The sequence below is a fragment of the Haliotis asinina genome, chromosome 2, assembly GCF_037392515.1.
Source record: "Haliotis asinina isolate JCU_RB_2024 chromosome 2, JCU_Hal_asi_v2, whole genome shotgun sequence".
NCBI lineage: Eukaryota > Metazoa > Mollusca > Gastropoda > Lepetellida > Haliotidae > Haliotis > Haliotis asinina.
Window position 1 is genome coordinate 98,016,547 of NC_090281.1, and position 21,835 is coordinate 98,038,381.

Genomic DNA, 21,835 nt, shown 5'->3' on the forward strand with positions numbered 1-21,835 from the left:
AAGTTTTAGGCATCTTTACATAGGTCAGATACATAATCAGTGCAGTTTAATGTATACTCCATATCTCCTCAACCAGTGCATACAATATTCCTAATGTATAGGTGATATGTCCAATTCAAGTATGCTTATGAAATGAGGTCATGTGGTTCACTGGCTTTTAACTGTAGAGACCCATGTCAGTTCCTGATGTCATGTATATTAATTTCAGATTCCACAAACCATCAAAAGAAAAGTTGTTGACCCAAGATTATTCCAAGCGCTACGCTGAAGACCAGGAATATGACAACATTTCCCTGCACCGCGGCCTAGATGAGGACAATTCTGGCCCCCGCAGCAGCAAGCAGGGAAGTATTCTGTCACGGCTGAGCAACTGGCGGGCCATCACGCCAGGACCAGACAAGCGAAGCCTGCTGGATAATGATAATCCTGAGGATGAGATCGAAATGGAGGAGACTGTGTAGATTAAGCAGGTCCCTGACACACAAAAGTATATCATTAATACATACTTGTAGTGGTTCAACATTGTTTTGCATTTTGAAGTCAGTATGATAATTGTTTGGTCAGATTAAGTTTTATTTTGTTATTGGTAGTCCACATAAACTGGTCCATAGACTTGCCATTCCACCTGATGAGTGGTTGTCCACAAGGAAATGTCACTTTGTTTCCTGATGTTTCTCTGGACTACAGAACCATAGTCTATTCAGACTTGAACCTGGAAGAAGCTAGTGTCATCACTGAAGAATATCTTGTCAACTGTTTATTCAGGAATTACTTGTCAGTTGGCTTTGAATGTCACATCTGGAAACAGGAAATGTTTACAAAATTTTATTGAACTCTTTCTGCTTAACAGTAAATGCATGTGTGATCATGTTCTTGTTTGTCGTGTATGATGATTTAGAAGAATCTAGCTAAATAACCCATATTATAAAGATGAAAAGTGTCATTTACCTTTTTTTGCAAAAATTCTTAAAATCCATCAGTTTGAAAATATAGTTCATCCAAATACAACTGTGTAGCATAGAATTCTTGCGTTCTTTACACACATTTTGGTAAGTGTATTGAAAGTTTCATTACAAATTTGAAATGTACATTAGGTTCAAAAGAACACAGATATAACATCTGTTTTGATATCAGTGTGGGTCAGATATTGTAAAGCTACCTGATCTGCATATAACCTAAGGATGTTTGTCATTAATAATTAAATTATCAATACTTTAATTACGATAACAGTTACTTTTGAGAAGCCCTGAATTTCTGAGTCTGGCAGTTGAGTAACTTGTTCAACTATCAACTGTTCATGTGTAGCATCCATTATGTTCACCAGAGCCTCTCTGTGTCCCTTTTATTCCAACCTTTTGAGCAAGACACTGCCTCTACCAGGAACTGTTGAGAAGAAATAATAAAACCAAACAATTATTTAGTATTGACCTTTTGACATATTCAGTACTTATCCACAGATAGTAAATATATTTTAGTAATGTTATTGACAGTAAAGGTTACAAATAATCAACATATATTTCTGTTGCATGAAATATGAAGATACTGTTTTGTGATTTTTTAGTTTTGGGATATCTGCATGAAATACACAGATGTTATTTTGTTATCATTTAGTTTTGGGATGTCAAATTTTTATGTACATTAGATTTCTTAAGCATTTTTCACAGTGTTTGTAACAGGTATGGAAGAAATCCAATGTGATATTGTATGGCTGTAAAATTCCACATATTTAATGAATTTTGCAAAGTGGCCAGTTACTTTGCCTAAGAACAAGTATAAACGAAGTCGTTGTTTGACTAATTGTGCAGATCTTACTTAACTTTCAGACAATGCTGTCATTTATTATCCATTTGGGATCTGTCACTGATTGTCTTCAGATGTTGCCATGTGAAACATATTTGATATTACCTTGGAGTTAGTTTTGTACTAGTAGTATCTGGATATCCTTATCAAGGCTAAGTGGTGTATGTTGAGTAGTGAATATCGTTATAACCAGACAGCAGACCTTCATGTTGATATATTTTACCAGTATGTTATATCTGTATAAGCATAACTGTTTACAATAAATCGCTTTCCACACAACATGTATGATAGATCATATCATATGTAGCAAACTTGTGTATATATGTGTTTGTCTACTACTTGTGTACAACCATGTACAGTATAGCTATTTTCTGCTAACATGCAGCTCGTTTTGACATTTTAAACATTAAAAGAAATTAAACAAAAAAGTCTGTGTTTCAACTGTGTTGATATTCCTTGACTTTGCCAGTGGTCAGATTCTGTATTTTTAATGTGTCTATACATTTTTACGATTCCATGTGGAATGTGATTTTGTGAATTTTAGCTGACATTAACAGCAATTTTAACAAAATATCAACTCAGAACTTAAAAAGAGTTGGACCTGCATACATGCTCAGAATAATAAATAATAAGGGATATTTCAAGACAAAGATTATCAGATAGGTTGTGAGAAGTCAAGATGTATGTTGTTTATAGTTGTCACCCCTGTTTGATAACTTTAACACAAGTGCTGTTGAAAAAGTTTGCAGTTTCTACAAATTCCATCACTATGAACAATTTGGGAAATATGCTTGTAGTGTGTTTTATCATTTATGTTATCTGAGGGAATATTGTTTGTGTGTCCTTGACCATGAAATTCACACATAACCTTTTTTCAGATGAAGACATTATTTGTGGGAAAATTGGGCCTTTTGGAAGGCAGATAAATGCTTTAAGATTGTCACACCAATTCCTGTTTGTTATTTCATAATTATGTAATGTATAATTGATGCATTGTTAACACTAACAATAATTATTATCTGTTTCTTTTCACCATCAAGTGCTATGTTGACTGTGTGCTTTACAAAGTACACTTTACAACTTTTTGAGTGTCCATTTCTTTTATTTTCAATGTGTATTTGTCACCTCTGTAATTAGAAGCTCATGATAATTGGTCAGTGATGATGTTTCATTTTATTCAATATTTAACTACCACTATCTTTAGAAACTGAATATGGTTCTACAATAAATACAATATGTGTTCTAGTGTTCCTGCACAGTAAATCTAATGATCAGTATGTTGATAGAGTTGTGGCAGATTAGTCGTGTTTACTGGCTTTTCTTTCACTAGGAGCCTTATTCAGGGAAAAGGTGCATTACCCTCCCAACATTCTGTTTGTCCCAATATGCACTTTGTATACACATTGGCACTCAGTTCAACATATTTATTCCAAGAAGTCATTTGATTAATTTACATACAATTTGTTATAGATGTCGCATGTAGCCTTGAGTATGATCTTGGTAATTTCAAGATGTCCTTCGAAATGACCTGTATTTTCTTGATAAAATATGTGTGGTACAGACAGATAAGCACTCATTGTGATATTTGTGATATTACTTCACCTGACATGTTGTCAGGTACTTCTGTTCTGCATTAGTGTTTGGTGTTTTATGACTGAGCAAACAGTTTTCAATTCATCTTTGTTTCAGACTGAAACTAGGGTAATTTTATTGGGATTGTATCATTTTTCACTCTGAACAGGTATCATTTTGGGATCTGAGGTCAGGATAGCTGACATGATGGAACAAATACTCATAACAGGCCTCATTTGGAACCAGTAGGGTCTGTACTGGCATAATTTGGGACCAGTGCTCTCAACACTGGCATCATTTGGTCTACAGTGACAACAATAGTTGCTGTCTTCTCATTCATCTCCACAATGAAGCAGAGTGTCATTATGTTCTTAAAACTCATTTTTCCACTTCATGAATTGTCTGAAGACAAATATGCAAATGACAGTTCCTGCACTGTGTGAATCCTGATGGCTAATGTATAAAAGATGGATCTAAAATTGTGTGTTAGAGAAGTCTCATGTCATGTCATTAAGACATACTGTGAGATGCATCAAAACCATAAAGATTTATTGATATTACAACCAAAAGATGAATCTCCATTTTCTGGCGAGTTCCCACAAGATCAAGATGATCATGTCAGTTGATATTCCCGAAGTCTTTTACTGTTTCTATAAATATTTTTACATTCCTGCATTCAACATCAGAACAGACCGTATTATTGAGTTCTGTTCACTCTGAGCTGCTTCAGTGGAAGTCTTAGTCTTGAAGTCTAAGCAAGTGTTTGATAAAAATCGTTCACAGCATAAACTAATATTTTTAAGTGTTAGAGTCAGTTTGATAGCCAGTTAGATACTAACTATTTCATATTCAGGATATTTTGCAGTTTATTTATCAGTATGCATTTCTGGACTTACAATATCTGTGTGTGAATGTGGTGAAAGGATGACCTTTCAGAACAGTCCGGTGAACATGAACGTGTTCGTTCAGTTATCCTCCTTGTTAGGTGACTGCAGTATGACATGAAAATGTCAGGTTTACAATTTTCAGTCAGTAGTGTGTGACTTGACCCCGAAAACCCTGACCATGCACAGATGCAAGAAAATTATTGGAAAAATGGTCTATAGTGATTTATCGACCTGCCTGAAAAATGTCAAGATTCATAATCACACCCCATGCTCGTGGGGGAGGTCCCATTGTGGTGATAACATGAAATGATGCTGCATACACAAGATGAATGTCACTGTAACGTTTGTCAGTGGGTTTTCTTTCTACTAGACTTCAAAGTTAAGGTTCCCCTACGTTTTTTTTAAGAGTATATTTCCTTTTGAATCAAAGGTTCTCACAAGTTTTCAAGGAGTTGCAGCTGTAAATGATAATGTCAATTATGTTTAAACCAGATGTTCATTTTAACACAACCCTTTGATATTTTTAATAATGCAGTTGTCACTTTTTCATTTTTAGCAATGTATATGTTGACAATGTACAATGGTATTTCCTGAATATTGAAATGGACAAAAGCAGTTGGAGAAATTGATGCAGTTGTGGTTTTATGTAAAATTATACCCCTCTCCCCCCAAGAAAAAACTATTTTGATATTTCTTAAATTTTACAGAATTTAACCATTTTTGTAAAATTTAATTGTCTGTATTGTCCTTTCCAGCTTGGTTTAGCTGTGCTGTCATCAAGAATCTGTGTTGCCATGGTGTTGTCATGGGAACCAGATTTGACATATTTTTAATGTCACATGTCCAGCATCAGATTGTTTTACAGACAGGCTCTGCATACTTGTATGTACGATTATGAAAATGATGAACATATAAAAAAATCACATTGCATTTGTTATTTGTTGATTGATTGAATCAGCTGGGAGACTGTTGCAGATATGTGAAGCATGTGTCCCATGTTACGAATGAGTGATAACCTGTGTATTATACATTTCGAAGGTCAGTTGATGTCACTACCTTCCAGCCCCCTCCAGCCCAGCTGAAATACTGCCAACCCATAGTGGTGGCATCAGTCAACAGAAACATCTGGAAAGTAACCTGTCATTCCCATCTCACATAATGTTTCACGGCACCAATAGATAATCATTTAGGTGAGGTAAACCAATATCCATGTACCCGGGCTATTCAGGACCCTAGCAGCACCAGCGATTTGCTTGGTCATTTGATACAATTTGTGGGTGTTGTTCTTAATACTGTTGACTGTGTATTTTGTTGTGGACACTTGGTCACACTTGGCAAGTGTCAGGTAACTGGGATGTTGGTGCAGCTTCAAACAATAAACCCCGGAAAACGGAAACCATCGCCCCGGTGTTGACTAGAATGTTTTTGTTATCAATCCAGTTCTGAGTGGGAAGTAAATGCAATGGCAATTCTAAAAGTGTTCAGTAAAAATGAATAAGTTGTCAATTCTGTTTGTTTCAAAATCCAAAATCGAGGCTACCTGTCGTGTATAAATGACATGGTTATTTACCTGTCGTGTATAGCCTGGTGGAGGTTACCTGTCGTGTGTATAGTCTGGTGGAGGTTACCTGTCGTGTGTATAGTCTGGTGGAGGTTACCTGTCATTTGTATAGTCTGGTGGAGGTTACTTGTCATGTGTATTGCCTGGTTGAGGTTACCTGTCATGTGTATTGCCTGGTGGAGGTTACCTGTCATGTGTATAGTCTGGTGGAGGTTACCTGTCATGTGTATAGTCTGGGGGAGGTTACCTGTCATGTGTATAGTCTGGGGGAGGTAACCTGTCATGTGTATAGTCTGGTGGAGGTTACCTGTCATGTGTATAGCCTGGTGGAGGTTACCTGTCATGTGAATAGTCTGGTGGAGGTTACCTGTCTTGTGTATAGTCTGGTGGAGGTTACCTGTCATGTGTATAGCCTGGTGGAGGTTACCTGTCATGTGTATAGTCTGGTGGAGGTTACCTGTCATGTTTATAGCCTGGTGGAGGTTACCTGTCATGCGTATAGCCTGGTGGAGGTTACCTGTCATGCATATAGCTTGGTGGAGGTTACCTGTCATGTGTATAGCCTGGTAGAGGTTACCTGTCATGTGTATTGCCTGGTGGAGGTTACCTGTCATGTGTATTGCCTGGTTGAGGTTACCTGTCATGTGTATAGTCTGGTGGAGGTTACCTGTCATGTGTATAGTCTGGTGGAGGTTACCTGTCATGTGTATAGTCTGGTTGAGGTTACCTGTCATGTGTATAGCCTAGTGGAGGTTACCTGCCATGTGTATAGCCTAGTGGAGGTTACCTGTCATGTGTATAGCCTGGTGGAGGTTACCTGTCATGTGTATAGCCTGGTTGAGGTTACCTATCATGTGTATTGCCTGGCTGAGGTTACCTGTCATGTGTATTGCCTGGTGGAGGTTACCTGTCATGTTTATTGCCTGGTGGAGGTTACCTGTCATGGGTATTGCCTGATGGAGGTTACCTGTCATGTGTATTGCCTGGTGGAGGTTACCTGTCATGTTTATTGCCTGGTGGAGGTTACCTGTCATGTGTATAGTCTGGTGGAGGTTACCTGTCATGTGTATTGCCTGGTGGAGGTTACCACTGAAAGCAAAGTTGGCAATTAATGTTTAACTTTTCAGTTCGATTTGACATCAATGGAAAGTCTTCCATTGCAACACACTTAGTTGGAAAAAAAACTTAATAAAAAGTAAATATTATATTTCATTCTTATGTTCTCCAACATTGCGTTAAATCTGTTTTACTATTTTACATTGCTGTTTAATACAGATCATTTTTTACGTTAAAGAGGATTTACTAATTGATTTAACAACTTTGCACTTATCTATTAATTACTTAAAATATGTCGAGTTACAGATTTATGATATGTTACAGTGCTGTTGATGGAGGCTCAATTAGACAATGCACGGAACAGACATGGTTTGTTTTTAAAACCTTGATTCCAAAACATGCTGCCCACTCCTTGAGAAGAAACACACAATTTGGGGTGAAAGATTAATCTTGAAGCAGATAATTTTGAATTTTTCACCAACTGATTTTAGCGTAATGAGTAACGGAAATACAATGTATTCTTCCTTTTTGAAAACTGATCATTTATATTTACTCAATAACCGCGCCCATACGTGTGTTGTCTGAGAACAGACCGAAACGGCTGATTACATATTTCGCAAGCCTCATTCAACGTTCATTTGGCGCGGGATAGAAATCAAGGAGAGTGGGTCCACCTGTCGCTAGGGGTGGCAGGTCTTGACATGAAGCCCAATCTCGCCGGTCCTTTTCCGTGTGATTATCATAGTCATATGAAATGCACTGGAAGGAATAGAATAATTTTAAGTTGCTTTTTAAAAAAATGTTTTCTTTTATGGTTGGAAGGGAAAATAATCATGATTATTACCTACCCAACCCTCGACTGTGAATCTAAATTAGGCAGCGACAACAGACGTTTTGACTTTCCAATGCTGTTAGTTGAAAAGCAGATCGAGGGGAGATAAGAGTGTTTGTCCCCGAAACAGTGGGTGTACAGATAGGGGTCGTGTTCCGATACATATCATGACTCCCACAGACAGTCTGTGAACCGGAGACACTGGAGACCGTGTTTTGTCTGTCAGTGAAAGGTATTAGATCCTGTCGTGGCAGCGCGCAGGCATGTGAGATACCTAAACAGCGCAAAGCGGAGAGGAGTAATGTTCGACATCTTTGATAGTTCTGTAAGGACATCACTGTGATTGAGAGGTGACGTCACGAGTGTAAGTATCTTCAAGTTGTCTGATAGTATTGTACTAATGAACTTTCTCAGGTCTTCTTAAGTGGTAAATTTGATTGAATTAGTGAAGGTAATACAGATTGTTTTAACTAGATGCAAAACTGGTTTATCACCTTATGACCATTTTTACATAACTTGGTCTTGTATTTTTTGAAATGCGATTTTGTCTTAAAGCCTCGACGAATTAAATGTGACAATTTGATATGGCATATTTGATATGTAAACAATCATATTTATGAATTTATGACTGGCCAAGATGCGAAAATACATGTTTAGAATGTCACGGATGTTGAAGTCAACACAAAACAGTCTGAGTCGTAGGATTTTATGACTATTCAAACTGAAATGTTATTGATATCAACTTCGATTAGATCAAACAATAAACCTATCAATCGACATGGATATCAGAAGTTTAAATCAAATACTACCACTCCTCGAGAAGGAACGAGAGAACCAAACTATTGACTCGAGCTATTTGTCACTTGGACATGTGCGTGAATAGCAGGGAGGGGGGATGGGGAGCCGGGGGGCCAGGCAACCGACTGGCTGTCAAGTAGGTTGTTTAAATGTGGGCTCACGTATGGCAAAACGCATTCTGTTGTCGAGAGGAAAGTCCTACTAGAAGAATGTGCAGGGGAGCGTTTAATCAGCATTAGGTTGGAGGTGTGAATAAAGGCCAAGGGTGAGGTGTATATAGGGTGAAAGTAGTTTACTATTATTGGTCGTATGAAAGTGTCTCAGCTGTGCTATTGAACATACGTACAATATAACATAGTGCCGGTTTGTCCATTTCGCTGCAAGCCCTGACTGACGAGTTAATAATGTATTCAAGCTATTCATCCATGGTCACCATTGAAATAGTTCTTAATGGATCAATCTCTTGGTACTAAGCGACATTAATGTTAAGGATATATGTGCAGTGAACACGTTAAACTTTAGACAAGTCTTAAAATCTTTCGGATTTTGTATGAAAACAGGGAATGAAAAGATTCCATTGTCAATTAATTGTTGAGTTTATAGATGGCTTCGCTGTGTTGGGAAGTATCTATGACATGTTAAAGGAGAAGTCATGCATATTCAGAATGTTGTTGTTTAACGCCGGCTCTTGAATATTCTGGTTTTGTAATGGCATGTAAATTCTGGACCAGAAAGACCAGTGATTGATATTAGACATAATGTAGATCGATATTGTTGTGAACTAAATCGGCTATCTTGACGACCCGATCTATCCCGTCGTCTATAACGTAATCGTTTCCAAAAAGCAGCAATGTAAGTGAGTGCGTGAGTGTCTTTAGTTCCTCCAAGTTTGGAGATCTGAAGTTAAGCAGTTGGGAAGAGTTAATTAGTTAAGATGCTGATGGCAAGTGAGTCCACTGGAGAGGAAAAAAACGTCCAACTAAACGTAGCAGTTTATGATCCTCAATATCGAGGGAATGCCCCCCAAGAAGTGTTTTTGTCTCTTCGTCCAGTTCCATGGAGTCCAGCATGACATATACGTCAGGATGGAGAGCCACAAAGTCTCTCGGTGTGAGCAGCGTATGAGACTGACTCCCTGATGCCCACCTTGGTTCAAAATGAATCTAGGCTGGAAGCGGCTTGGACAGTTATGTCTGTTCCTGGTGCGCCATTGGCTCAGGTGCTGCAGTTCGCTGGTATGTAAGAGGTTCAAGTCTCAGATTTGTCATGGTTATCGTCGTCATTCTATCAGTACCACAGTCTAAGTAAACTTATCCTCAGTACTTTTCGTTACACTCCACTACTGAGACTGAGTGCTGGAGTGTAACGAAATACACTGAGACTAAGTTCACTTAGACTGATCAGTACCGTAGAAGACGGGTTGATTATCAGGTTTATTTCCTGTGACCGCAAACGAAAAGACTTTGAATTCAGGTAGATGTTGATTTAGTATCGAATTTTGAAACGGTGTATCACCTGTTATGCCCATAGTTACGTGATTGTCTGTGTACACGGATCGTTTCTTTGACTTGACGTAATGACCCAAACTACCACTCAGAGAACATTAAAAGTTGGACCAATACTGACAGACATGTTATCTGGACAGGGACTTCGCTCTTCAGCATACGCCATCTGTGTTCGCACCAATATAACGCTCAGTCGTGTCCGCCTCTCAGAATTCTTAGCAAAGGCACTGTACGTTCCCATGGTCGCTGTTATGCTGATCAGAATTCAGTTGTTGGCGTTCTGTAGCCCGTTTTTATGCTGTCTTGACATGTATGGATACATGTTACTAGTTTTAAACTAAACGCTAGTTGTTTTACTTTCCTTTCTTGACAGGTTTCTATGAGTTACCTGTAACTGTTATTAATATATGACTTGATAATAAATTATTGTTACGGTATTGCTGAAATTCTGCCGATGTGACTTTAAATTTTAACTGACTCACTCGTTGTCAGAGACCTGAATTTGTCAGTTGTGTATATCACGATCTTGCTTATACCTCGACGTAATGCATGTCTCGAAGTAGTTTATCTCTCAAAATAGTGTTGTCACTAACTAGTGTGTATCTGGAAGTAGCATGTGGCAGTAGTGTATATGTCCAAGACGAGTATATGCCAGTGCATTGTTGAGATACATATCAGATTATCGGTGTGTCAAGCATACTTCACACCTTGGCGGGTAGGGAAAATATTTTTTCTAAAACAACAAGTATACCCATTCCAGCTACCACGCCTCTTGACCACTGGTCAAGTTTGAACAACCCCAGAAGTAAAGTAAAACATGTTTCCTATCAGGAATGCGACATCAACACCAAAGTCATTTTTTGTAATTGGTAAATATTGATTCAACCATGCACATGTACGTCTGAATGGCATTATCTGTACCTGATCTGAGTATTCCAAATGCGTATTCCACATTCGACCTCAAGTCATACTTTTCATGACACGCCTGTAGAGGTATTATGTGTTGACGTGAGAGAAGTAGATGAGATCGACTGCAGTATGAGGCGCCCATTGTTTCCCGGCTATATCCTCCATGTGTGTTATAGATACTTTCAGATCAGTTTCATGGATGAGTTCCTGTCTAAACTTTGGACAACACAAAACTCTTTTCCTTCTCCAAATGCCATTGTTCAGAAATATGTCCCATAGCGATATGGGAAATGCATGATCCTGGGTTTGAATCCATGACTGCAATCGTGAAGGCTTGTCAGCTCTATACCCGTCGGCCTCACCAGTATTGTCACACGAAACACTACTCGGTATTATTGTTCCGTGCGTTGTAGGGAAGAGATGCAGACTTAGACCCAATAGCAGTCAAAGCTGTGGTTAATCTGGGAACGTAAATGTTCAGACAGTTTCTTGTCAACTCTCTTCCAAAATCGGCCAAATCGATGATATACCTCAACAACGATGTAGTCATTGAACATTCAGGTCGACCACAGTGGTATTGATTCCGGTCAACACCCTTTGTTTTGAATCACAGTATGTTAGATCCATATGAGACAAAATCTTGAAATGGAGTTTATCAAAATCGATGAAGCAAAGTTTCGATGGACTGATCAAATCATGAGTGGTACCTAGAAGCTCTATTGTCCACATCGAAGTGCAAACCCCTGGAAGACATCAACATTTGCCCACTCTTAAAATCATCTGTACTCAGCTATTTGGTGACTTTTGAGCTATAATGTAAAATGTCGGAAATGTAGTATCGCAACCTCAGTATTGAGATGCGTGTCCTCTCGTAACCTCAGTATTGGCATACGTATCCTCTAGTGACCTCAGTATTGGTATACGTATCCTCTAGTGACTTCAGTACCGAGATACGTATACGTATCCTCTAGAGACCTCAGTATTGGTATACGTATCCTCTAGTGACTTCAGTATTGGCATACGTATCCTCTAGTGACCTCAGTACCGAGATACGTATACGTATCCTCTAGTGACCTCAGTATTGGTATACGTATCCTCTAGTGACTTCAGTATTGGTATACGTATCCTCTAGTGACCTCAGTACCGAGATACGTATACGTATCCTCTAGTGACCTCAGTACCTAGATACGTATACGTATCCTCTCGTAACATCAGTATTGGCATACGTATCCTCTAGTGACCTCAGTATTGGTATACGTATCCTCTAGTGACTTCAGTACCGAGATACGTATCCTCTAATGACCTCAGTACCGAGATACGTATACGTATCCTCTAGTGACCTCAGTATTGGTATACGCATCCTCTAGTGACCTCAGTATTGGTATACGTATCCTCTAGTGACTTCAGTACAAAGATACGTATACGTATCCTCTAATGACCTCAGTACCGAGATACGTATACGTATCCTCTAGTGACCTCAGTACCGAGATACGTATACGTATCCCCTCGTAACATCAGTATTGGCATACGTATCCTCTAGTGACCTCAGTATTGGTATACGTATCCTCTAATGACTTCAGTACCGAGATACGTATACGTATCCTCTAGTGACCTCAGTACCGAGATACGTATACGTATCCTCTCGTAACATCAGTATTGGCATACGTATCCTCTAGTGACCTCAGTATTGGTATACGTATCCTCTAGTGACTTCAGTACAAAGATACGTATACGTATCCTCTAATGACCTCAGTACCGAGATACGTATACGTATCCTCTAGTGACCTCAGTACCTAGATACGTACACGTATCCTCTCGTGACCTCAGTACCGAGATACGTATCGGCAGCACCTGTATCGTGGCATCCCTTCCACCAAAAACCTTTACATGTCAGAGCATTATGACAAACATGCATTCGAGAGTACTGGCCCACCAGCAACATGTGAATTGCTTTGTCAATTGCTGTGGCAGTGTGTAGTGGCTCGCCCCTCAACTAGCTGACAACGGATATATGTCTTTACTACCATACTGCAGTTGTTTAGGTACAACCGTTATACGCTTTTTGTACCTTTTGAATGCGTAGTGCATATCTTTCAGTACATAAAGATGCATTGTATGCTTATCTAACGCACAAGTACAGAGGTGCACTTCACACAAGTGCCTTTAAAGGGGTACTCATCCCTGGTCAGTTGGCTGCCCCCGCAAACATGGTTCAGGTCATTCGACGACCACTTTGCGTGCGTGCCCAAGTCAACTCTTATGGTGTATACCAATCTCTTCGTTACCTATTAGCACAAAGACACCCGCGCTCCCATCAGGAGCAGATTCCGTGTAGATTTAGGCTGGTCGTGAGTGGTGAAAATATTCATCCTCAAACAGTGAGTTTGGTTTTACGCCGCGTTCAGGTATATTTCTTCTGCAGTATCACGTCGGGGGACACCGGAAGTGTGTAATTGTATTTACACCAGGATGTCGCTTATCAGACAGCATGAGGGTCAGAAGTGTACGATGTTGCACTTCAGTTTGTGGGTTGCGGCCCCTAGGCCTTCCAGGATCGTATATTGACAGATTCAATCCCATATTTCCCTGATCTTGTTTGTATTTTTATCAACACTATAACGACCAGCAACATTTAGTCGGTGGTAGACCTCCAAAACTTTCCTCCTGTTCCTATAACAAACTTAGACATTTAAATACCTTTAAAGGCAGGCTTAAACCAAGCCCCTCACTCACTTTACACTTTGAAGTATGCTATGGTTGAAATCTCCATAGTGTGTGGTTCTGTTCTGCGTAAATAAGGTAAACCGCAGTTGATTGATTTACATGCTGAAACCTGAGATCACAAGCCACAAAATTGATTTCCCAAAAAGTACGACTTGTCAGGGCGGACTAAGAATAATGATCTTTAATATATCTTCCGTGTTCAGTGTGTGTGGCATTGGTTGTACAGAAGCAGGTCACATGACCAAGTGTAGACCAGTGGACGTTTATACACCGTCTTCCACACAAGTAAAGTCATGGCGTGACCACGAGCGACATTCAAGTACATAGCACAGGCCTCTCACGTCTACTGCGGCTACTGTGGGCAGAGAACTTCTATTGTACACTGCAGGGTAATACTTCAAAATGTCACTACCACAATAGTCTAATTTCGACTGTTCAAGCGAATGACCATATATCTTCGCAATTCAAACACAGTGATCGAGCTAATGCTTTCTCCGCGTCTTATCAAAAAGTAAAACCTAAAGTAAAGCGACAGGTTGTGATTTAACGAGCTGGCACCACGCTCAGCGGATTGGTAATTTGTAGGCATGTTTAGCAGGCCAGTAGCTGAGCATATACTCAAAGATATCGTATGTCTAACAGGTCCTATAAGCCAAGATCGGAGTCACTAAACGCTATACAGACAGATCAGTTCCTATGCCTTCACATAGTCCTTCATTTAGCAAAGTTAGTCTTGAAAGATTCACACACTCATTATTGGTGTATGTACGCTCAGCACAGGAACACGGACAGCTGTTCGCCTTTTTACGGTCTATAATTCGCCTTTTCTCTCCTGTCAGAAACCTTAATCCTGATCTCAATGAGTCTGTTTGTAGATTTACAAGCTCCATACCCGTGCTTGTGGGTTTCACCGTCACGATGGACGTGAGAGTGACTTCACTTTGGACATTTGGCTCATGCCGAATTGACAATGTCGAATATTACTGCAGCACTGCTTAAAGCGGTGTTGATCCTCTGGGTAATAGCTGGCATAGTCTTTATATATAACCGGGATTTGTTATCTGTGCATACAAAAAGTGTCTCCTATATATTAGTACGTAAATCAATATTTAAGTTATATTTAACTCGGGCATGGTAAGGTATTTTATTGCGTTTATTTTCGTCTCCATGTTGCCTCGAGGTAACCTGATCAGCCCATGCGAGATATTGATTTAACAATCGAACTGAGGTTTGGCGACATGGCAGTAGGGAAACAACATGAGGATAGTTTCAATGAGGGATTAACGTGATAAACGTAGCTATGGTGTCAAAATCTCTTTTCACGTTTAATTGCCCGTTACCTGAAAATACCTGGACACTGTACGCGGATAGTACGCTGGGGAATTTCAGAAAAACGCAATCAAGAGCGGATTGCAGTAGAACAGCTGCCTGATCAAGTAGCGGCCCGACTTTGGAGTAATAATCTTGACACTCCACGTGAGTTGGCGATTACCGTAAGTAGCTTGGCCCTTAGTACAATGACTTGTGGTGTTCGGTCAGCTGGTCTCTGTGATAAGCCCTGAAGTCATACAAGTTGTGTGTAATATCCTTTGTGCGAAAGGGTCACTGCTCTATTCTGGTGCTGAGTTAAATTCCCCTTTCAAACATCGTGTCCATTATGTACACATTTCCAGGTAAGGTTTGTACAGTTCAATCGTTTGGTGATGAATGTATTATATTTCCAAGCGCCCAAGCAATCAGTGTTCATTACTTCTGGAGGCGCTAGTCCACCCGGAAACCGACAGCTGAACACCTGCTGATGACTGTTTGAAGGGGATGCACGTACATCCATGCCGTCTGTGGTGATGAACTGTGTATACTGGCAGTTTCTAAGTATATTCAAGAACAGCCCGTCACCCTTTGTTTCTAGAGGTTCCTACAGTTCACATCACCATCCGTATTGCTAATCTGTCTTTTCTCACAATTGTTGTCATCATCTGATGTCCTCTCTCTAAGCATCTTAGTATCCTTGTCTTCGTCTGTATCCATTCCACAGAAGTTTCAACCTCCAGTCTAGTAGCCTGTAATATCTCACTTTGTTAATCACGGGATTCGAACCACTTTCATGATTGGTTCCAAGCTCACTTTAGGTTTGGCAAATTATCTGATGCTTTAGGAAATGCCTTGGAAATGCTTGAAGATGATGGGCAATGAGATGCTTGATCTTTAAGGCTGATGTGTACAGTTACAAGTAAATGGCTTCATTGAACTGGAATATCAATTCCAGCTGTGACGGAATAGCTAGCACTTGCGAAATTAGCAAATGGCAGCTGGCATTCTGATTAAGGAAGACAAAGCAATCAAGTATATATGTTTATGTTGAATCGATAATCACATTTTGTCCGCTCATTCAAACATAGTAGTTCCACAGTTGTCGCAGTCGGGTCTATGGTAGTAAACCCGACAACAGTGCTCCATAACCACTGGACATCTCTGCTGAAAGCCAATGTAGGATTGCCACGTAGCCACTGGCATATGTCATATAGCTGGGATATTGCTGAGTGTGGCGTAAAACTAAACTCACTTACGAATCACCTATAATAGTGACGATACCACATGTACACTATTCGTTTCGTCGGTTGTCTTAGGATTGAAACGCTCAGAGTAATCAACCCTATATGGGTGACACAATGCCGATGTGAACCCCTGCTTGGATTACTATGTATGGTGTTAGACTGATTCTCGCAGCATCATGGGCGGAAGACGAGATGGACTTGACTTGTGCACACTGGTAACCAATACCTTCAGTATACTGATGGAACGCTTAAACCACTAGGTTACACCACCTCCGTCAAGTGTAACGATCGCATGTACTAAAGTACTGTCGGAAATGGAAAAAACTGGTTTTTTTAGGCTGCTACTCTGTATCCCTAAAACTTAGTACTCAGTTGCAAACATCGTATGTCGAAATGACCCACATCGGCCCAAATGGGCATTCAGTATGATATCCAGAACAGCATGTTTACTCTTAAGATCAGGCAAAAAATACAGATAGCTGCTGAAAACAATAGGTCAGACTACAGTTGGCAATATGGTCGCCCAGCTAGGTATATGTCTCATATGTTTATTACGTCTTACGTGTCTTATTTCGATAAAGTTTATGTTAAGATAAGTAAATGTGTACGATACCTTTTGACAAGCTCGAGTCAGTCATCTTCTGAAATGTCTCAAAATATATAGTAGGCAAGACCACCCAATGATCGACATCGTATGGTCGTTCCGTTTGCTTCTCCAGTTTAATTCCCTAAAGTATTATCTTATCTCAGCTGATATCTCTATCCCCCAGTCGGATCCCAACCACCGTGTGTGACACCCCGTGCTGACATCGCTTAGGACGATACCACCTACCCCTCCTCTCTTCTCTCCTCCAAACACACGTTAGTGTCTGTGTACTGTTAAGGGCGATGGGGTGACCCAGCAGGTAATGCTGTCGTTCATCCCGCCGAAGACCCGGGTTCGATTCCCCACATGGATACAATGCGTGAAGCCCATTTCTGGTGTTCCTCGCCGTGATATGGCGTAAAACTAAACTCAATCATTGTACTGTCAAGACTACTGTATGTTTGTAGTTTGAGAGTTTGATTTTCGGCTGTTTCTGCAATATTCAAGTTACGTCGTGTGTTTCAGACATAAGACCCACGCTTCAGACATAAGGCCCATGCTTCAGACATAAGGCCCGTGCTTCAGACATAAGGCCCGTGCTTCAGATAGAAGACATAAGGCCCATGCTTCAGACATAAGGACCGTGCTTCAGACATAATACCCATGCTTCAGACATAAGGCCCGTGCTTCAGACATAAGACCCACGCTTCAGACATAAGGCCCACGCTTCAGACATAAGGCCCGTGCTTCAGACAGAAGACATAAGGCCTATGCTTCAGACATAAGGACCGTGCTTCAGACATAATACCCACGCTTCAGACACAAGGCCTATAGCTTCAGACATAAGACCCAAGCTTCAGACATAAGGCCCACGCTTCAGACATAAGGCCCGTGCTTCAGACATAAGGCAGACGGCCCATGCTTCAGACATAAGGCCCGTGCTTCAGACATAAGACCCACGCTTCAGACATAAGGCCCATGATTCAGATATAAGGCCCATGATGTGATTCAGTATCTTCAATATTACATTAATCATAGAATAGAACAGTTGCTTCCAGTTCGAGACGCATTAGTGTATCTGCCTTGTAGTCGGACTCACAGCGTTCATAGCGTGTGAAGGGCGATATTTTCAGTTCCTGGAATGCCTGATCAAGAATCGCATAAATACGTGGCGCTGTCACCTAGGTTGAATTGTGGTGACATCATTATGTTTTAATGCCTTCACACAAGTTCGTCAAATAGATCGACTAGTTCGTGGCTAGTAAAACTCTTCGCAGACAGCTGCCCAACTGGCCTGTGTATTTTCATAAGGTCATTTTGCAGATATATTACTCTCTCCGACTTGTGAAGTTAAAACACACTTTTCGACCATGCACGATTATGACCAGAACAAAATGTCCATATTATTAGCAGCGTATTGATGAAATCCTTGTCATGCCAACAATATCGTATTTTGTAATCTTTTGCTTAGTGAATTATTTTGTGGTCTGCAACCTTCTGACATAGCTATCCGGGGTGGCTAGCAAAATTTGGAAACTAGTTCGCACACTGCTTAACACTGTTTGTAAACTGAATTTAAATTAACTTTTTGCCAACAGGTGACACGACATAATGAAGAAACGGGTTCTCACGAGATTTGACGAGAAACAGATAGAGCTGGATCGCATTAAGAATGACTTCCGTCGTCACCTCGGCCGGTTGAACAGTCTCCGACTTCATTACAGGAACTGGTTTGACAGACAATTCCAGTCTTTTGTGGATGGTATTAAACTTGTGCAGCTGACATTCCCTTGCTTAGTGCCACCAGAGATTGTACATATGTCGCACTTTCTACAGATATTTGAGATTTTAAAAAAACTGCCTCAAAATGGCAAAACGTTTCCCCGCAACTTGGACAAGATGTCACAGTTTCATGACTTCTGGGTTACATTTTGTGAACTGAAGAAAGAAGGGGACGCTCTTAACGCTTCCATGTGTGCCTTCTGTAATAGTATTACACGATTACGTGAACCGCACCTGAGGCTGGACATTGATAACATGCAAGCTCGCCTCGACCAAGCCAGCAAACAAGATTACAATTTCACCAAACTACACAACGAGAGGGATAATTTATTTGTTTATCGGATAGCTGGCCATGACGATAAACTACAACCTCTGGTTGGCTACCTACCTTATCTGCTAAAGATCGCCACTGGCATATGTTATTGGTCTTCTAGACTGTACATAGAGAAGGAGTAGGTATAGCTAACTTGAAAGAGGAACAAATCTCAGCCAGAGGCCTGATTCTATTTACTTCTGGTTCATGCATGATGCGACAATGAGGAACTGTCTCTGTGTAATAAGACTGAATACAAGCAATGTGCCTCGAAACACTTTAGTCAAATGCACTGAGTGCCAGTTTTAATTAGTTAAGCCGTCCTAAAGTTTTGAACTGATTTGTTAAATATATATATTTTATTTAGACTGTTATAGGTACATTTGGTGCTTTGACACCCAGCCCACTCGTGGCATGATATGTATTACACCCCTGGTCCTGGAATGAGATTATTGCTAAAACGGCACTGCGTCAAGTCGCCACAGAATGGATTGTTTACAAGCCCACCTGGTCAGGTCAGTTTGTTACAGATTTGACACAGCGCCATTGTACTTCAGCCCCTGGCGCCAGTGAACACTGTGATATATGCTCAAGTTGTTTGCCACATAGCGTTAGAACATTCTGTCCAGTGATGTACATGCCATTAAACACTATTCTGTGATAAGGTTGATATTGGCTCTACATGAATTGTTGTGAAGGTGTTTCGACTCTTGCTCCATCTTCCTCAATAATGTGTTACTTGAAAGCTCATTTGCACACTTACGAATCGCCTCACCAAACAACCGAGTTCGATTCTCTTGTCACGACGGTCGCGTACCTGCTATAATCTCTCTGGTATAGTCCTATAAGCGGGGTAAAGCCCTACTCACACACTCTTTTGGAGGACCTAACGCTGACGGTGTTCTGGTGAACAGAGCATCGGCGGACATCATCGAAAAGGTTGGTTGGCCGATACCCGGCCTCATCTTTAAAATAGACATGCTCTTTGTTGTTACCAAGCCTGCAGCATTGAGGTTTGGAACAAGGACTGGCCTGTCGGGAGTCACTGTAATGTATCTGATATTCATGATACAATGAGGCCTGTTATATCAGTGCATAATTCCTACGAAAGGGGCATTCGTCCAGGCTAATTAAAGGAACCACACATCAACATGCTCATCGGTATGCCATTCTATGGAGATCATAGTCCGTGCTTGCTGGTCGGTATGCCATGCTATGGAGATCATAGTCCGTGCTTGCTCAGTAGATAAACATCTGTTGTGGGTGAGAACGTTTATTTTGTATCAAATATACTGTATTGAATACAGGCTTATTTCAAATTAGAAGTTTGAAGTTTGTTTGAACCGCCACTGTGAACAGTAACCAAGCTTGCATCAGTTTTTTTTTTGGCACGTGAACGATTGAATGAAGGACACCTAAAATCTTTACCACTCCTAAGCCGTGAAGGAAATGGGTTGGAACACACAAGCGGATCCAGTAGCGGTTATGGGACATAGCACTACATGCCCGAATGATTGTGGGATGCAGGTATTTGTGCCGAGCGATGCCATGTAATGGCACCTATGTTCTTTAGAATCTTAGAACATAGATTTGGCATCACAACTGAAACCTTTTTAAACGTATTTTTACTTCACTCGTATCTAATCATGCTTGCATGACAGTCACGACAGTCACGACAGTCACGTCTGTCACTGTCTACTTCAGATACGTCATAAATGATTTCATGCTTCAAACTACCGGTAGATTGTAGATAACGGTTCGTATATTATTTGGATGTAGAGAGTTCTATTTTCCCCTTCTTTAACATTTTCTAAACAATTGTGTTACAAACATTGATGTATTTTTCCCGAACACTGATCTGACAAACGCTCTATAGCTCTTTTCTTCCGAAGCGGGGGAAAAGGGGATGCTCTAGCATGCATGACCGAGCGTTTAGAGTGGTATAGCTCACTTTCGTACCTCGGAAAAGAATATGAACACATATAGAGAGCACTTATAACTTTCGAGATGTGGTGTGGACACTTTCGTGATGTGGTGTGGACATGGTTCCCCTTTTCAGTTCAGTGGTTATTAGACATGAGACGTTTTATGTGATCAACAGTGCAGACGAATCCATACACAACGTCTGCATTTGCTCAAGACAAATACAACCTCAAGCATTCAAATTACCTGCCCCACTCTGTATGGTAAACGATCACGATGCAGAGAGGAAACAATCCATGTTATGATCCGCGATTGAACAATGCAACCACCAAAACCCGGAAGTTGCTGTTGGTATATATAGTGTTTACAACAGCGTACCGTAATATTCATGACCTGCATATTATTGACATTGTATTATCGGATATAAAAGCTGTTATTGAATATACGTTCTTTTTTTAAATAAACAAATTTTATTCCTTAAGAACTTATGTATTTATCTTCTGATTGTATTAACTTTATTGCAGATCGAAGTGTTTGACTAACCCACGACGTACACATGAAGTATACAGTATGTTGAACAATAACAATTGTTCGAACCAAGACATTTAATAGGTAACATATGAACCACACATGGACACTATTAGACCGAGGCGTCTACTCCAATAAAGTACAATCGGAAATAGAAAAAATAAATGTGGTTTTTTTCACTTTGATATCTATAATATCAGTTATAGCAGTTAATATATGAAAGTGTGGAATATGTGTTAACTTATTTCGACACAACTGCCGCAGTCTGAGTGTTAGGGAGATAAGAAGTGTAAAAGAAGGACTTTACTGAGGGGAACTTAGTACGGCATTGAGCAAAGCGGTCCAGTGCGACTTACCTGGTACAAACTATGGCTGTATGCAAATTAGTGTGCAATGACGATGTCTCAACAATATCAGGTCGGGTGTCGCAGATGGTCGGGGTATGGGGTAAGAATAATCTTAATAGTAAGACATGATAATCATTTTGGGTCATTACATGAAAGT

General features: G+C 40.3%; 3 protein-coding genes across 9 annotated transcripts in view; 2 read left to right on the forward strand and 1 right to left on the reverse strand.

Annotated features, from left to right (window-relative positions):
- Positions 1–4,456, forward strand: part of LOC137274664 (copper-transporting ATPase 1-like) — a 53,964-nt gene extending 49,508 nt beyond the window's left edge. For 5 of the 6 annotated variants that reach the window (XM_067807988.1, XM_067807987.1, XM_067807989.1 and 2 more), the window contains one exon: positions 209–1,405. In XM_067807988.1, the coding sequence (XP_067664089.1) occupies positions 209–461 (253 nt within the window). In that variant the 3' untranslated portion in view covers positions 462–1,405. Of the gene's footprint in view, positions 1–208 lie in introns of all 6 variants that reach the window. The other variant, XM_067807990.1, reaches the window with a different exon arrangement.
- A 1,369-nt stretch (positions 4,457–5,825) lies between these two features.
- LOC137272144 (uncharacterized) lies at positions 5,826–6,554 on the reverse strand. The gene has a single exon (XM_067804498.1). The coding sequence runs from the start codon at positions 6,552–6,554 to the stop codon at positions 5,826–5,828; it is 729 nt and encodes a 242-aa protein (XP_067660599.1).
- Positions 6,555–7,789: 1,235 nt separating this feature from the next.
- Positions 7,790–21,284, forward strand: LOC137273054 (uncharacterized). 2 transcript variants are annotated; one of them, XR_010956121.1, is made up of 2 exons: positions 7,790–8,072; positions 18,384–21,284. XR_010956121.1 is itself a non-coding variant. In XM_067805494.1 (2 exons), the coding sequence occupies exon 2, from the start codon at positions 18,397–18,399 to the stop codon at positions 19,021–19,023; it is 627 nt and encodes a 208-aa protein (XP_067661595.1). In that variant the 5' UTR covers positions 9,647–9,741; positions 18,384–18,396; the 3' UTR covers positions 19,024–21,284. The 2 variants fall into 2 exon arrangements, 1 of the variants encoding a protein (XP_067661595.1); XM_067805494.1 differs by lacking the exon at positions 7,790–8,072 and adding an exon at positions 9,647–9,741.
- The last annotated feature ends 551 nt before the right edge of the window (positions 21,285–21,835 follow it).

Excerpts from the sequence above, each read along its gene's own strand:
- LOC137273054 (XM_067805494.1), top strand. The coding sequence starts at position 18,397 with ATGAAGAAACGGGTTCTCACGAGATTTGACGAGAAACAGATAGAGCTG.
- LOC137272144 (XM_067804498.1), bottom strand. The coding sequence starts at position 6,554 with ATGACAGGTAACCTCAACCAGACTATACACATGACAGGTAACCTCCAC.